Source organism: Colius striatus, chromosome 13 (genome assembly GCF_028858725.1).
Source record: "Colius striatus isolate bColStr4 chromosome 13, bColStr4.1.hap1, whole genome shotgun sequence".
In the NCBI taxonomy this organism is placed as follows: Eukaryota; Metazoa; Chordata; class Aves; order Coliiformes; family Coliidae; genus Colius; species Colius striatus.
Genome location: NC_084771.1, coordinates 10,227,424 through 10,242,532, shown reverse-complemented (window position 1 = coordinate 10,242,532; position 15,109 = coordinate 10,227,424). Strand labels below are relative to the sequence as shown.

The 15,109-nt window shown below is 39.7% G+C and overlaps 1 protein-coding gene across 1 annotated transcript; it reads left to right on the top strand.

Moving 5' to 3' along the window:
* Positions 1–911: 911 nt before the first annotated feature.
* On the top strand, positions 912–14,505 carry LOC104552250 (homeobox protein CDX-1). The gene is made up of 3 exons (XM_010198163.2): positions 912–1,344; positions 10,254–10,399; positions 14,251–14,505. Exons 1-3 carry the CDS (start codon positions 912–914, stop codon positions 14,503–14,505), a joined length of 834 nt encoding a protein of 277 aa, XP_010196465.1.
* The last annotated feature ends 604 nt before the right edge of the window (positions 14,506–15,109 follow it).

Genomic DNA, 15,109 nt, shown 5'->3' with positions numbered 1-15,109 from the left:
TCATTTCAATATCACAAACAGGACATAAGCATAGGGAAAGTGACAAATTTTGCATTCTCTCAATAACAGATTCTTGTTCTGTTAACATTGTAAGTTAGAATAGAGAAACTTCAATCACAGTGGCAAGCAGCCAGCTCATGAATAGGCTTGCTAACATCAACAAGACTATTCCTATGAACAAATGCTCAAAATTACTATGAGACTTCTTGTATATCCTTTGTAATGTTAAAATCAGTAGGATTACTTTGGTTTCTAAGTGCTCTCCCACATGGACTAAGAGCTGAAGTCAAGAGGAGTGCTCATGTGAAAAACTACATGAGAACTGCAGTTAAAGACTGAGCTGGTCCTTTGTTTTTGAAAAAATAATATAGCACATTCTAACAACAAACTACTGGGCTAGCAGAGATCAGGCTTTAGCTGATTATAACCTAGTGCCTGAAGTTAGAGTCTGACATGTATTGTTCAAGAAAAATCCTGCTTCTACTGTCTGAACAGTTTATTGGCTAACTATGTATGCAACTCTGCTTGAAGACCTCGAGACTTCAAACTACATTGATAAAGTATAGAACCAGGATGGTAACAGATAAAGGGTCTGTGAGAAAGGAAGCACTAGAACTAGCAGCAAGGTGGGGTTGCCTGCATGGTCAGCCCTTCATTTGAATGCAAATGTAATTTTGGGGCAGGCAGTTATCTGTGACATCAGGCAGGACCTTAGTAAACTGTTACCACCAGCACCTGGTAAAACCATTGTTAATCATGTGTAGTAAAGGGACATCAGGGCTAGCATGAGTCATTTATAGAGCCAGTCAGGGCTAGAAAAGAGAGAGAAAGAAAGAGGAGGGGAAGAGAGATCAAACACACACTGTGAGGAGCAGGATGTCCCAGCAAGACAAAGCCAGGCTGTGAGCATCATGTATGTGAGTTATCTTTTGGATAAAGAAACCAGCATGTATCCAGGATCTGCAAGGTGCAGCAGCAACAACCTGCCAGTGCAGAATTTTGTATCTACTCCACCCTATTCAGATTACATGGGATATCATCATGTGCCAAGTCTGGATACCCACGGACAGCCTGCGGGAGCCTGGGGATCTCACTATGGCCCACAGAGGGAGGACTGGAACGCTTACGGCCCAGGACCATCCAGCACGGTTGCTGCTGCACAGATCAATGGCTCGTCTCCTGGACAGGTCTCCTACAGTTCTGCTGATTACAGCTCCCTCCATCCTGCTGGTACTGGGGGGTTGCCTCCTGTAGATACAATTAATGCACAGCAAATCTCTCCCAACAGCCAAAGGCACAGCTCTTACGAATGGATGAGGAAAACGGTGCAATCCACTTCAACAGGTATGAGAGCACTGAGGTTTGATGCTGAGAAGAGAGTTTACTTTTCTGACATTGTTGGGTTTTTGGTTTTTTTTTTGCCAAGTTCCATGTTTAGAGGGAAGGGTACATTAGAACAAACAACAACCCTAGTTGCTCTGAAGGATTTTCTTGCTAGTAGTTATATATTGGTTCAATTATTGGATGTTGGTTTTAATTACCTATTTCTTATATTTCTTTCTTGACATTTCATTCTGAGGGAAATGGAAAGTAATGTCCTTCTGCAGTGAAGTAGTTTCACTTCAGAGATGTTTAAAAAATTGTAATATCAAATAATTGCTTTTAATAGGAGTCCTATAGATTGGATGAAGCAGCACGTGTGCAGAAAGAAATCATGATCAAAGTGTTGTATTTCACTCCCACCTGCACTTGGTTTATTTTCCTCAATTTCTAGAGGATGTAAGAAAAGTTCAAGTAAAATAAATACAGTAGGGGGGTTGGGAATAAGGCTTTGCATTAGAAAGCACCTCTCTAAACCTCAGAACACTGAAATGCAGTGAGATCTGCAAGATCAAACAATGAGTCCATGCTTTAAAAACAGGAATGATAAGGAAGGACTTGCTTCACTTTGTAGTTGTAGCTCCCAGAATATGCAGGAATACAAAGATCCAAGGTAACACAATCAGTTAATACAGTGACAGATCAGTCTCCGACATATAGTAGTTGAGGAGTACAAAACAATTCTTCAATCATATTTAACCAGTAAAAAAAAAAGTCATGAAGCATGAGGAAAAAGTTCTGTTTGATTGGAAAAACAAAAAAAGTATAAATATTGAGCATCCCTAAATGAAAAAATTCTGTGCCTTGTATGAGACAAAAAAGAACGAAAAGAAAGAAGGAAAAGTGCCTGAAAAGAACACAGGCACAATTCACTATATAAAAGTATCTGATCCTCTGGGGTGCTGAACAGCTTTGGCATGCACTAAAATCAGTAGAAATGAAGGATGCTCAATACCTTCCCTAAAGAGATGCTCATAATATTTCAATGTTACATCCTAGGACAGTTCCTGTCCCTTCAGCCCTTCTTCCTGCTCCCAGCTCTGTTCCACACAGCATTCACAGGAGGTGCTGAAAGTCTCTCTATTATGGAATGATCCAACAAGATATTGAGCATCTTCATCTCAAGAAGAATTGAAGAAAATAACATGTCACAGGAGCACATCCCCCCCAAATGCCCATGGGCTACCATAAGACCCTCTGAAGTTAGTGGGAGCCTATCCATTCATTTAATAGGCACTGGGTCATGCTTTAGGGAAAAACCCAGTAAAGTAATTATCCTGCTGCTTCTTCCCCTCTTATTTGTTTTGCTAGGCCAGGAATTCTCAGTGCAAATATATCCGCTTCACCGGCGTTGGTTCATTTTATTTCATTCACTCCTTTTCCCCTGTTTAAAAGCAAAGGTCCTTTCATTTTTCTCCATTTAAAAAAAAATAAATAAATTGTAAAGTGCCCTACCAGTAATGTCAGATGTAGCAATGCACTTATGTCAGTCTGGGTCTTAGCATGCAAGTGTTTCAAGTGACTTCAAATGCATGACTAGGCTAACTGCCAGTACCAGTGTTGTTTGCTGGATCATGATCAAAATCCTTAGCATTTTCTTAGACAGAATCCATGGGGTTTTACATCCTCAAAGCACTACCCTTCTGTGTTTTTGCAAGACCTTTAGAAATTTCAGTATGGGCAAGAGTGAACGAATCACACCTGTTATTTAACAGCTTTCCTTAATCCCTGTGAAATAGATGTGAGCCACTGTTCTTAAAGACAGAAACACTGAGCCTCAGACCTACCTGAAGTGATCCGAACAGAGACAGATTCATTTTATTATTTGATCATTACTAGTTATCAATACTAACATTATCTCACAATGAAAACAATAATTATTAAGGCAAGTGATTTTTGCAAGATATTCCTGAAAGTGTGCAAGAAATGATCCTGTAATATTATCCATTTAAAATCAGGTGAGATTGTTTCCAAAGGTTTACTTACTTTAAGCAGTCTGACTTCTAACAGCTACAGAAAGAAGGTCCAGAATCAATGACACTTCCATCTCCAGAGAATTCGTGCTTAGCTTCTCTTATTAGTGTTTTCTGGCCTCATGACCTGACAGAGGACAAACAAAATACTTGAAATTTCTGCCACTGCCTCATGCCCTTCAGGTCTTTTAATAATACGTTATCCATACAAGTAACCTGGAACAGGGAAAAATATGATTCTAAGTCTTTCTCTGTAACAACGTCTAATACAAAACCATGTTTTTAACTGGTTTTAAGTGAAGCTTATGCAGTTATGCTACTTAGAACCACTGGAAGATCTCAGTATTACATGTGAGACTGTCAGTTTAGTGTTACTGCAATGCATTTCCCACAGAAAAGACCTACTAACACTTTCACCAGTCCTTCTCTCTCTGGTTGAAGGATGTCTGAATGTGTTTCCCTGCAGCTTTGGAACTGGAAGGACTGGCACTTGATCCTAAATGTAGTTCACATAGGATCCAATGCCTAGGACCTGCATTCTTGAGGGTATTCAGAATACAGGAGAAAGCAAATATGTTCAGATTCGGAACAGCTGAAATAGGAAACACTATCTGCTTAGTATTTTCAGCCAAGAACACTGACTGAAAAAGACCCTTCTCTAACCCATATATTGCTCCTGTCGCCTTTCCTAAAGCCCCACTTCAAAAGGGCAAGCACACCAAAACAACACACAACTGTAACAGAGGACAGAACAAAGCCATGACAACTAGAGATACGAGGTGGCAATTTCACACACAACTAAAGGCAAATTCTTTGATGGAAAGTAGAGTAAACCCACCTTACAACAAGTTACAAATCTCCTGTTATTTCAATATTTTTATGGAGATATGCAAGTCACTCACACAGGAACAGACTTCACTTTTTGCCCTTGTGAAAAGCAGCATACACCTGCAGTAAAACTGTGCCCAAAACAATGAGTGTGAACAGTTAACTACCAGGCAGTCCCAGCAGCAGTGGCAATTTGCTCACAAAGCTGAAAGTACATCTTAAGATTCACATTTATGTTATCACAAAACAGGGAGAGAACAAGTTTTGAAACTTAATTATGAGCAGATAACTTTACCATAGATAACAACATACCTAGCATTTTTGTTCAATAAACATTTATTCTGAAGACATAAAGACAGGTTTTCTAATGATGATGACAGGTGCTGATATGCATCATTACCAAATGCACTGTAAACATACAGCACGTAGTCTTGGAAGGAAGGAGTTATATTCCTTCAAATCTTCTTGAGCATCCATTCCTGCAAAATGCTGAATGCCTAAAGAACATAAACCACTTGGAAGAAAAATCAGGTAACGACTTGGTTTTTAGTCTATATTGTTATTGGAAATGGAGTTTCCTGGATCTTGCCACTTGGAAATCCACCTCCATTCTCTGCAAGTTGAATCCTTCTTCTAAACAAAATCCACACAGGGCAGTGATCTGTCTGATAACTTCAAAATTACTCTGCTTCGGAGTCAACTGCTTCTGGATGATGCAGATGAACAGAAACGTTGACACTAGCAAAGTGAAGGACAGAATTTGGCCAATGAGCTGTAGAACACATTCCAATTTGATGACATTAGCATTTTTAAAGGAAGTCAGCAGCACAGAAAATTGTTGAAAGGTTCCAATTCTATGATTCTATTCTGTTCTTTTCAGCATGAGTCATCTCAACATGTATAACAAGAACAAAAGATCAAGACTCAGCAGAAAACACAATAAAAATTTCACCATGTTCCACAAACCTTTATGCAGCCAACTTTACAATAATGAATAGTACTAGTCATGGCATCAGGGCTTCTGGCAGGAATATTATTATTCACATTATACAGGGTTGGATTCATGTATCATTTTCTAATACCATGGCAGTGTGGGGCTTGTTTAAAAAAATGAACTTTCCAGAACTTTATGTGCAGCACAATGTCCACTTTCAACACTTACTCAAAACTAGTTTTGAACTTGCTTTAGCAAGGGAGTTGGACTAGATGATCTCTTGAGATCCCTTCCAACTCTTACCACTCTATGATTCACCACTTCAATTAAGTTGGTGAAATTACACTAGAGAGAATTTGCCCCTTTCTTTTCCCACACATTGAAAGTGCATAAATATTTATATAGATAGTCTCAAACCAAAATTCTTGGGTGTGATGTCTGACAGTTCATATCTTTATAAGATCAGTAACACTAATCTCTCTTAATACTAAACTAACATAAAGATGTAGATTTGAACTGAGCAAATCTTCAGGCCAGAAACCTGTCTCACATTTTGAGCTGACTTAAACTAACATCCCAGCATCAAGTACAGACATTAACTGCTTCTGAAATAATGTTAAACTCTGTAATTCAGATTACAGTGCTTTGTAAGCAATCCAACACTGTTCTATACGGAGCTTCTCGATTTTATGAATGATGCAGTTTTAGTAGATGAAGAACACTCCTGAAAAGTTAAGAGAAGAGGCACTGGAGAAGGGGCCAGGGCTAGTTCTAATGCTAATTTATTTTGCTTTGTAAACTAGTTGTGAGGTCCAATGGTGATTTTTTTTTTCCTTTCCTTTCCTGGGCTACATTGTCTGAGGTTTTGAGGCCTATCTGTCATATTGAGGCAACAGACCCTTTTAACACTTCACTTTGCTTTGATATGCAGTCTTGTCTCTTCCTTCTCCCTCTTTTCTTCAGGAGTTATATTGCCGGAAAGGGTGATAATTTTCACAGCAAATAAAGAGGCCTTCTCCTAGCTTTATTGTCTTCAGAAGAAATGCTCTGTGAATTTTATGACCAATGGGAAAGCTGTTCCCTTCCCCCAACTCAAAAGTTGGCCAGTCTCAAAAATTGCCAGAGTGGATGTGATAGAACAGGATTGTTAATCCGCGTCTCATGAAGAGCTTTCTGAAATGTCTTATTTCTTGTCACTCCAAAGGCACTGTTCAACAGTCACTATTGGCAAAATAGGTTTTTGATAGAACTCTTTGTTCTTAAATAGCTCATTTAAACCAGGAAATGCACTCCACACACACACAGGCAGTCACACTGCAAAGGTAGTAGTTTCAAAGCTCTTTTGTTTAATTTTCATTCCACTCAACTACTAACAACCTCCCCAGCCACTTGCAATTCCATAGTATAACTGTCCATGATGGAACATGTTTCCAATAAAACTAACACAATATTACTGATTAAAGTTATAATTTATCACTAACAAAAGATAATTAAAATTGCAGAAAGTTAAATGTTGGTAGTTTCATTCACCTGAGTAAAATATGCAGGATTTGACTAAAGAATTAGATTAAAATATAATTTTTATGATTGCATGACTAAATGAAGTCTGAGAAGTGAAGAACATCACTCTGCTGTCTCTGGAGTGTCTTACTTCAAATTTTACTCAGGTAATACTTCTCCTTCAAATAAAACACATTATTATAAGTACAACCAGGAGCAGTTTGGCTCAGAATGCAGAAGAGGGGATCTATTCTAATGGATGGAATTTAGCAATAGGTTTTGTTACTGCTGTTTGTTAACTTTGGCAAATAAAAGTGTACTTTGCCTTTGAAAGGAAATGCCATATGCAGACTAATTCCAACCCAGCATCCAACAAAGGCATTAGGAAGATTCTCACTGACATCAATGAGACTCTGGGTGAAGGCCTAATAGACTAAAACATGACTCTGCTGGAAATACAAATAACCTTGCCGAAGACTCTGGCAGATCTCAGCTCCCAATTTCTGCTGTCTCTCACAGAGGGTTTTACTCTACACACACACAAAAAATTACTATTAAAGACAAATTTCTATGGCAAATCAGAGAATTTTTCTCAGAGTATTGTTGACTTTTGGGAAGGAAATGGTCTTTCCTTTTTCTGCTTATGGGAGAAAGTTCTGGTTTCCACACCATTTAATTTCCTCAGTTTAAAAAGTAAAAAGCCCAACCCTCTCCTACTCCAGCAATAAGGGTTTAAGTACTTAAGACCAGAAACAGGAAGGTTTCTCTTGAAGTTTACCACCTTGTTTTGGCAACAGAAGAACATTCGATATTTGTCTATGGCTTCTGAATGAGAATAGAGTTCAAGATAAGATCACCCTGTTGCTCATTTGTGTACTCCATCTTAACAACACAAAGGAGACTAAGGCAACATTTTAAACATTTTGTCCCACAGAATGACCCCAAATTCTCATTTAAAGAGGAAAAAAATCCTAACCAAACCACCAGCTAGAGAGATCAAAAGTTTAAAAATATCAAGGGAAGCATTAAAGCACCCCAGGTGACCATATGTTAAACAAACAATTTACACTTGGAATGAATGAAAACAAATGTCCTAGTATTTATGTGGACTGAACTGAGTAACTGCTGTTCTTTAGAGACTCTAAAATTCTTACCATAATGTTGTAAAGTTAACAGCACTTTTCACTTGATTATCAGTGTAAACAGCATTGGCTTAATTCTGCTTTCCCTACAGTTTCACAATGATAGAAATGCTATTGAAATGAGAATGTCCTACGTATCTACCCCAACCAAGCACGGTGGAGCAGAACCTGCATAGGGAAGTTAACAGATTTGAGATAAAGTGGTTTTGGCTGCATGCACTGAGCAGAAACCCCAGCCTAAGGAACTAACACAAACATGCATGTATCTATTTTCCTCCTTGAAATACTGCAAATAAAACAGGCTGATGGCCTTAAGGCAGCTGAAAAATGCCCACAGCATTGTAAACTCCCTATCAATTCCTAGTGCTTTCCCAGGGTTGAACACCATGGAGCATGGAAGCTGATGGAAGAGTCCCAGAGAAACCCAGTCGTGTGGTGAACCAGCTATTATCCCCATACTGCGGTGTTATGGTATTTGTTTACAGTATTACACTGACCAGGACTTCCAGCCCCAAACAACTCTGTATCTAGGATCTATACAAACAGTACAAGAAGGACCAAAGCCCAAAGAACCTTTTAATGCAAACAATATTTTGCTACTTAAAGGAATTTTTGGCTCACCAAAGTACTGAATGTCAAATGCTGAAGGAGAAAAAAGTGTTATGGCTCTCAAGTTATTACCATACAGTGTATACAGCAAGTGGAGGTAACTTTAACTTCTATAAATATGTTCAGCTATTAAAATAAAGAGATATCATGTCTCCCTCCATAGCTGGGGAAAAAAAAAAACCAACATTATCCCTTAATTCATTATTTAGTTTCACAGGTTAATGTACTTCAAGATTCTGTTATAGTTCTGTATCCTGAATTCTGATCTTTGGATGCTATTTAAACTTCAAAAGCAAGGGGAGTTGGAAGGAGGGGCTGGGAAGAAATCAGGGCTTTGGCATCACTGATACATGAAACCTCTCACTATTCTCTCCTGCAAGGAGGAAGAGGGTTGCTATGGGGTGGAGTGCCACAGTGATCTCCTCAGAGACTAACATTTTACCAACTCAATGCCTGAAAGTCTATTTCAGCCCTCTCCATTCAAAATTAACTGCTCTTATTCAGAGTGTGATTATTATGAGTTTGAAGAGTTAGGCACTCACACAATCTATTCAGGAAAAGTTCTGTAAGCAAACCTGAGCTGTTGTATGAAGCTAAGCCACATCTGCAGCACTAGCACTGTTACGGGCAACAGGCCACAATATGGCTTGGGTTTTGTGCATCATCTGAGAGAACCTGAATCTAAGGAGGCTGTTCTACAGTAGTGATCACTAAGGACACAAAGATTCACAACCAACAGTGAGCACTCTGTAAATGGTTTACTTTGCATTTTCTTGCTGTCTAAATATGTACATCTGAAGAAATGTCCACAGAATTATATAAAAAGAAAAGGAAGCATAAAAAACAAATGGCAAGAGTGTGGTTATTGAACATGGCAACACCGGTCTTAATATAACAAGGAACCAATCTTCTCAGGGGCCATGGTTTCAAGCAAGTGAATCTCTAATATATCGATTGCCTAATATGAACATTAACAACAGGGGAAAAGTAGGTGATAGAGGAAGCATCATTAGCCTTTTCCATTCTCCATTCTCTTTTGCTACCGTCAGTATCTTCTGTCCTCAGAAATCATCCTGTATGGAATCCATAAAATCTCAGCTCCTTGCATCTGTGTTCACTAGCTCTCTTCATTTGCCATTATCTTTTAATGACTGGGATACTGCTGAGCCATGCCTGCCTCAGTCAGCTGTGCCCACAGCTGAAAGGATGTAGCACTGCTGCTCGCAAAAGAACAGATGCTGCAGTTCTATCATTGTTCAATGTCCTTTGTTAAGGATTATTGCTCTCTTTTTCTCTTTTTTATTAACTGTCATCTGAAAATCTGTTACTATTCCCTGTGCTATTATCAAGTCACGGATAGACTATGCCTGACTTGAAAGAAAAACACAACCTCCAAGTTGCAGCAACAATAACAGTATTGCATTCATTTTTCTAGTAACAATAAGGAGGAACTTCAGAAGCTCTCGATATTTTCTACACAGTAAAATATCCATCACAACTTCCCTATGAAACAGGTAGCAGTGCAGCAGCTTTAGGGACAGAAAAACTGAGCAATCCAACAGTAGGCAGGAAGCTGGCAGCAGAGCTGGGAACCGAATCCGGGTTTCCTGGCTCCTTGCTTCCCTTTCCCAAATGATAACACGAGAACATGAGTACCAGTTTATCATCCATTCACTAAGGAGCAAATCCAAAATCTGATGGTATAAACCTCTTGTATGGTAAATCAAGACCAAGCGCTCTGCAGTCAAGGGAGTTACTCTGGGTAAGTGCATAGAGCATCAGGCCTAAAATACCCACAAGTGTATTTTCAAATGTAAAGTCAGATATTTTGTGTTACTGAAGTGAAAAAATTCTAGCTTGAAGCAATGTGTTCTTTTTTCAAAACAGGTAAAACAAGAACAAGAGAGAAGTACCGAGTGGTTTACACAGATCATCAGAGATTAGAATTAGAGAAGGAATTTCATTACAACAGATACATTACAATCAGGAGGAAGTCTGAACTTGCTGCAAACCTAAGACTTTCCGAGAGACAGGTAGAGTATGGATCACCCATTCAGGATTGCTTTGAATTTATTATTCTGATGAGGAGATAACAGTACTGACTATGAACACAAAAATGCTAACGCCTCAAATAACCAAACAATGGGTCCCTTTTGTGGTGTAGGAACTCAAACTATACAGCTGTATGGCTCCACAGCCCTGTTTGCACTCTTTCTGAACATCCCACCAGCACTACTTCAGCTCTTATTGGGGAGCTAATACCAGGCTTACATAGAGTCCCGTTCTGAGAAACAAGGAGTTTAAAAACATCAACAAAATTGTGCCCAGATTTCTCTGTTTTCCTGGGGTAGCAGTAGCAGGGAGAAATTTTTGCTGAAATTTCTAAAGTGGAAGTCCTGGTTCTGCTGAGGGCAATGGGAATTCTATAACCAATTTCAACAAGGTCAGTTGCAGCAGAGGATGGAAGTGATGAGCTCAAGTACGTTGAGGACCCTTGAAGATGTTTGTTTCTTTGTCTACCTTTTACCTTTTCTTAAAGATTTTCTGCATACTTTCTGCACCATTTTCCTGTCCCTATTTCCTTCCACTCCCACCAATTTCCACTTCTATTCCCACAACTTGAGCCAAAACGTAATCCTTTCTGGTCAAAAGCTATACACAATTTGCTCTGGAACCACTCACTCTGTGCCATTCTTCAGTCATGCAATTGCAAGGTCTGTGCCACCCCCTACCAAAGCAAAGCAGATACACAGCCTCATCTGTGGCTCACACAAACAAGGCAGATAAGATGCCATGCTAGATCTCCCACAAAGACACTCACAATGTCTATGCATGTGCTCAGTCTCATTTTACTTGGGAGTTTCTTGATGTGAGACACTAAAGTATGCAGTGAAACATGAAAATTACTGAAGGATCTCCCAGAACAGATTTCAGGACACAATATATGCATTTGCTGCCTCTTCTATTTGCAGGCCATCACAGCACTGTTTCCTTGGTCCATTATTATTCAGTAGCACTGACTGAAGATTATGCCTGATTCACCATTCGTTTTTGGGCTCTCCTGAGCAAGGACAGTCCAAAATCTGTCTAGTTGTAGCACTGCTCATCCAACTTCAACTTGTCTCACAACAGCACACACTGGAAGAGTTTACACAAATGGAGAAGCAAAATACTCATTTTGCAAATATTCCTTAATCTGCTGCAGAATGAGAGTATTTAATTACTGAAAAGGAAAATTATTTATGCTGGGTATAAAAGATACACACTGCGGGTTTTTGCTGGCTGTTAAAACCTTAATAACTTGATTTCATTATGCTGATTCTGTAAATGACTGACAATATTTACTTGAAAATTCTTAGTTCAGTGATAATTCCTGTTAAAACTTTTTGTTAGTATATTTGAAGTGGTGATACAAAAAAGATGTGATATATTTTTTTAATGCATATTTGGGAAACATGGCAGCAGTTATCAAAACATATGCTTTTCTTCATCACAGAATCTCAGAATGGTGGGGGTTGGAAGGGACCTCCAGAGCTCCCCAGCCCAAGCCCCTGCTAAACCAGGCTCCCTTTGATCAGGGAGCACAGGAACGTGCAGGTTTGGAAACCTCCTGAGAAGGAGCCTCCACAACCTCCCTGGGCAGCCTGAGCCAGGGCTCCATCACCCTCACAGTAAACTTTTTCCTCGTGTTCAAGTGGAACTTTCTGTGTTCCAGTTGTGTTTGTTACTCTTTGTCCTGATACTGGGCACTACAGAAAAAAGACTTGTCCCATCCTCTCCACCCCCACCCTTTAGGTACTTACAAGTGTTAATACAGTCCCCTCTCAGCCTTCTCTTCTCCAGACTAAATAGCCCCAGTTCCTGCAGTCTTTCCTCATAAGAAAGATGTTCCAGTCTCCTGATGACCTTGGTAGTACTGCATTGGGCTCTCTTCAGAAGTTCTCTCTCATTTTTGAGCTGGGGAGCCCAAAACTGGACATAGTACTCCAGATGTGGCCTTACTAGGGTCATCAATATGTGTCACATACAAAATTCATTCCAGTGCATAAAGCCTGTACCTCTGAACTCACTTTTGAAAATTTAAGAAACAAATACACAATTTTTATACACTGCTACCCTTTCATACAAATTAACCCCATATTATGAGTATGACTGTGAACACACGCTGTTCTATCTCAAGTTCCATAGTACTCAGCCTAAAAACTGAAAAGATTTTCTGGAAAATCATTTTTCCTGGCTATGCCAAAATCCCACCCAGAACACTGCGAAGAACATATCAAGACAAAAGAATAAAGAACAATTGTTTAAACAAGGAAAGATGTAATAACTAAGAAAAAAAAAAGGCAAAATGAAGCATTGCTAATATAGGAAGGATACATAAATAAAGGAGATGAGAAGAAAGAAGAGAAAAAATCAGACTTCAGGGGAAGTGTTACAATAGAAAAAAGTACAGGAAAGAGGGCAACAGGTGAAGAACAAGTCAAATAGATGCAGCTGACCATGTCAGCTTTTAGTCTGACATCACAGACCTGCATTTACTTGTAGTTATTTGATAACTGAGATCCAACCATGAAGCACCTATTAAAATGCTTCTTGGATCACTGCTGCAAATCTGCATTCCTACTTTAATAAGAAACCAGAACAGAAGTCTAAATTTAAAGGCAGGTAAGAACACTGAAGCCAGAGAGGTGTTTGTTTTTTAAACTGTTTCACCTTTTCATGCTTGTTGTCAAACACGAGTGAAACTAGATTACCTCAGCAGGATCAGAATGCAAGAGAGATCTGGGTGTTATCTGAGACTGGTTTAATGGCACACTATTCAGTATTGAAATTATATTCAGAAACTAAGACAATGAAATGAACTGCCAAATGTCTCAGACACTAGCCTGGGCCTTAAGAGACTGAGTTCAAATTTCAACAAGCTTTGTGTGTATCTTAATTCTTCAGTTCTAAAATGGAAATAAAAACACCCCAAGGAGTACACCGAAATCATCATAGAGACTCCTTAAGATGCTTTGTGGGACTTCACCACTAGGTTTTCTTTTAAAATACAATCTATCTTGCATTTTAACAGATGTTATCACCTCTTACTGTTTCACCTCCTTTCTGATCATCATTCTTTCCCATTTTCTAGTTTCTAGTGAAGGATAACTAAAAAATCATTATTTCTCAGCAAGCCATTGATTTTTCTTTGGGTTATAGCACCAAAAGTGTTTCCTTTGCCATCTGAACACTAACAAAAAAACACCACCTATCTGAATGAGGTAGCTTTACTCAATGCCCTCACTAGACATAAGGGAGAGTAATTTTCTAGACTAAATCCCTGGCATACACTGCTTTAAATCCAGCATGGGAGATTCACATCCAACAACATTTTAGTTGCCATAGAACATTCACCCTTTTGCACTGGACTAAGTTCTGCTGTATTTTGAATCAGCCATTACTTATCAGCTTCATCTCATGTCCTCTTGTTCTGCCCTAATCAAAACCACATACGTTTCAGCAGATTCTTCATTTCTTCCCAAAGATGACTCTATTATTGTGATAGAGCAGTGACTGGTGTAAAGCAGTGGACTGCACAGGAACCAGAAGCAGAGTCTGGCTCCATCTACATACAAGATAAAAGGCACTGAGCTACTACATCACTGCTCATATTTTCCTTCCTAAAAACAAAACTAACCCCAAAACCCCCTTTTTAATAAGCAGATAGGAAAGACTACATGTATGAAAACCAAGCAAACAGCTCTGCTGTCTGTTTGTCACTGCCTTTTCTCACTGGTCCTCACACAATTGATTTTATCTATGACCCCTGACTGTATACACAAAAGGACCACGTTTATTCTACTAGCAACTGAAAAACACCATTTCCTCTGCTCCTCTGCAGGTGAAAATCTGGTTCCAGAATCGCAGAGCCAAAGAAAGAAAATTAATGAAGAAGAAAATGACTCATTTTGACGGCAGCAATCTTGGCTCTATGCAGAGTGACTCTGGCTCAGTGAGCCCAATGCCAGTTCCTGACCAACAGACTCATTCAGAGATGCCCAGTTCTTTATTTCCACCCCCACCTCCTCCACCTCCACTTCCCATGAATGGTTTGCAGCACAATGGGAACCTGCAGCAGGTAGTGGCCTCTCAGTAAGTCTGCCTGAGGAGCTACTGCATAACGAACAATATAACTACCAGTACATGGAGCACTACAGGATGAGAGAGGGAGAGGACAGCTGTAGCTGTTTGGCAGGAGTCACCAGCATGACAGTTCTGTGCACATAAGCTTCAAGTACAGTCAACCAAGAGCCACTTGCCAGGTCTGCAGGATAGTGCAAGTTCCCAAGGGCAATGGCATTGCCTTGTGCCAGGAATCCTAGTTGCAGGGAGCCTCTGGACAAGGATGCCATGCCACGTCTGTGATCCAGGGCAAGCATCCCTCTAGCTGTGCAGCAGGTGAGTATGCACTGAGAGGGAGGAGAGCTGAGGAGCAGATACAGACACTTGTTACAGGATGTTGCAGACAAAACAAACCCCTGAAAATGGGCCACAGGCAGTACAACATTGCTGAGACAGTAAGGCGGCTGCACAAGTGCTCTGTCTGTCCCTCACCCCCAAGTGAAGAGAGGATTTCTTCTCCTTTGATCTCCACACAGGTTCCATGTACTAATCTCACTTTCATGGACTTTACACATGGATCTTGATAAATGAAAACTGGTCTTATATGTATTGGTCCTCTTGATGGAAACCCTGGGTTG

Bases quoted from the DNA above. Each gene is read 5' to 3' on its own strand.
- LOC104552250 (XM_010198163.2), top strand. From the start codon at position 912: ATGTATGTGAGTTATCTTTTGGATAAAGAAACCAGCATGTATCCAGGA. The intron at 1,345-10,253 runs GTATGAGAGCAC...TTTTCAAAACAG, and splicing joins GGTGCAATCCACTTCAACAG to GTAAAACAAGAACAAGAGAG. The intron at 10,400-14,250 runs GTAGAGTATGGA...GCTCCTCTGCAG, and splicing joins TAAGACTTTCCGAGAGACAG to GTGAAAATCTGGTTCCAGAA.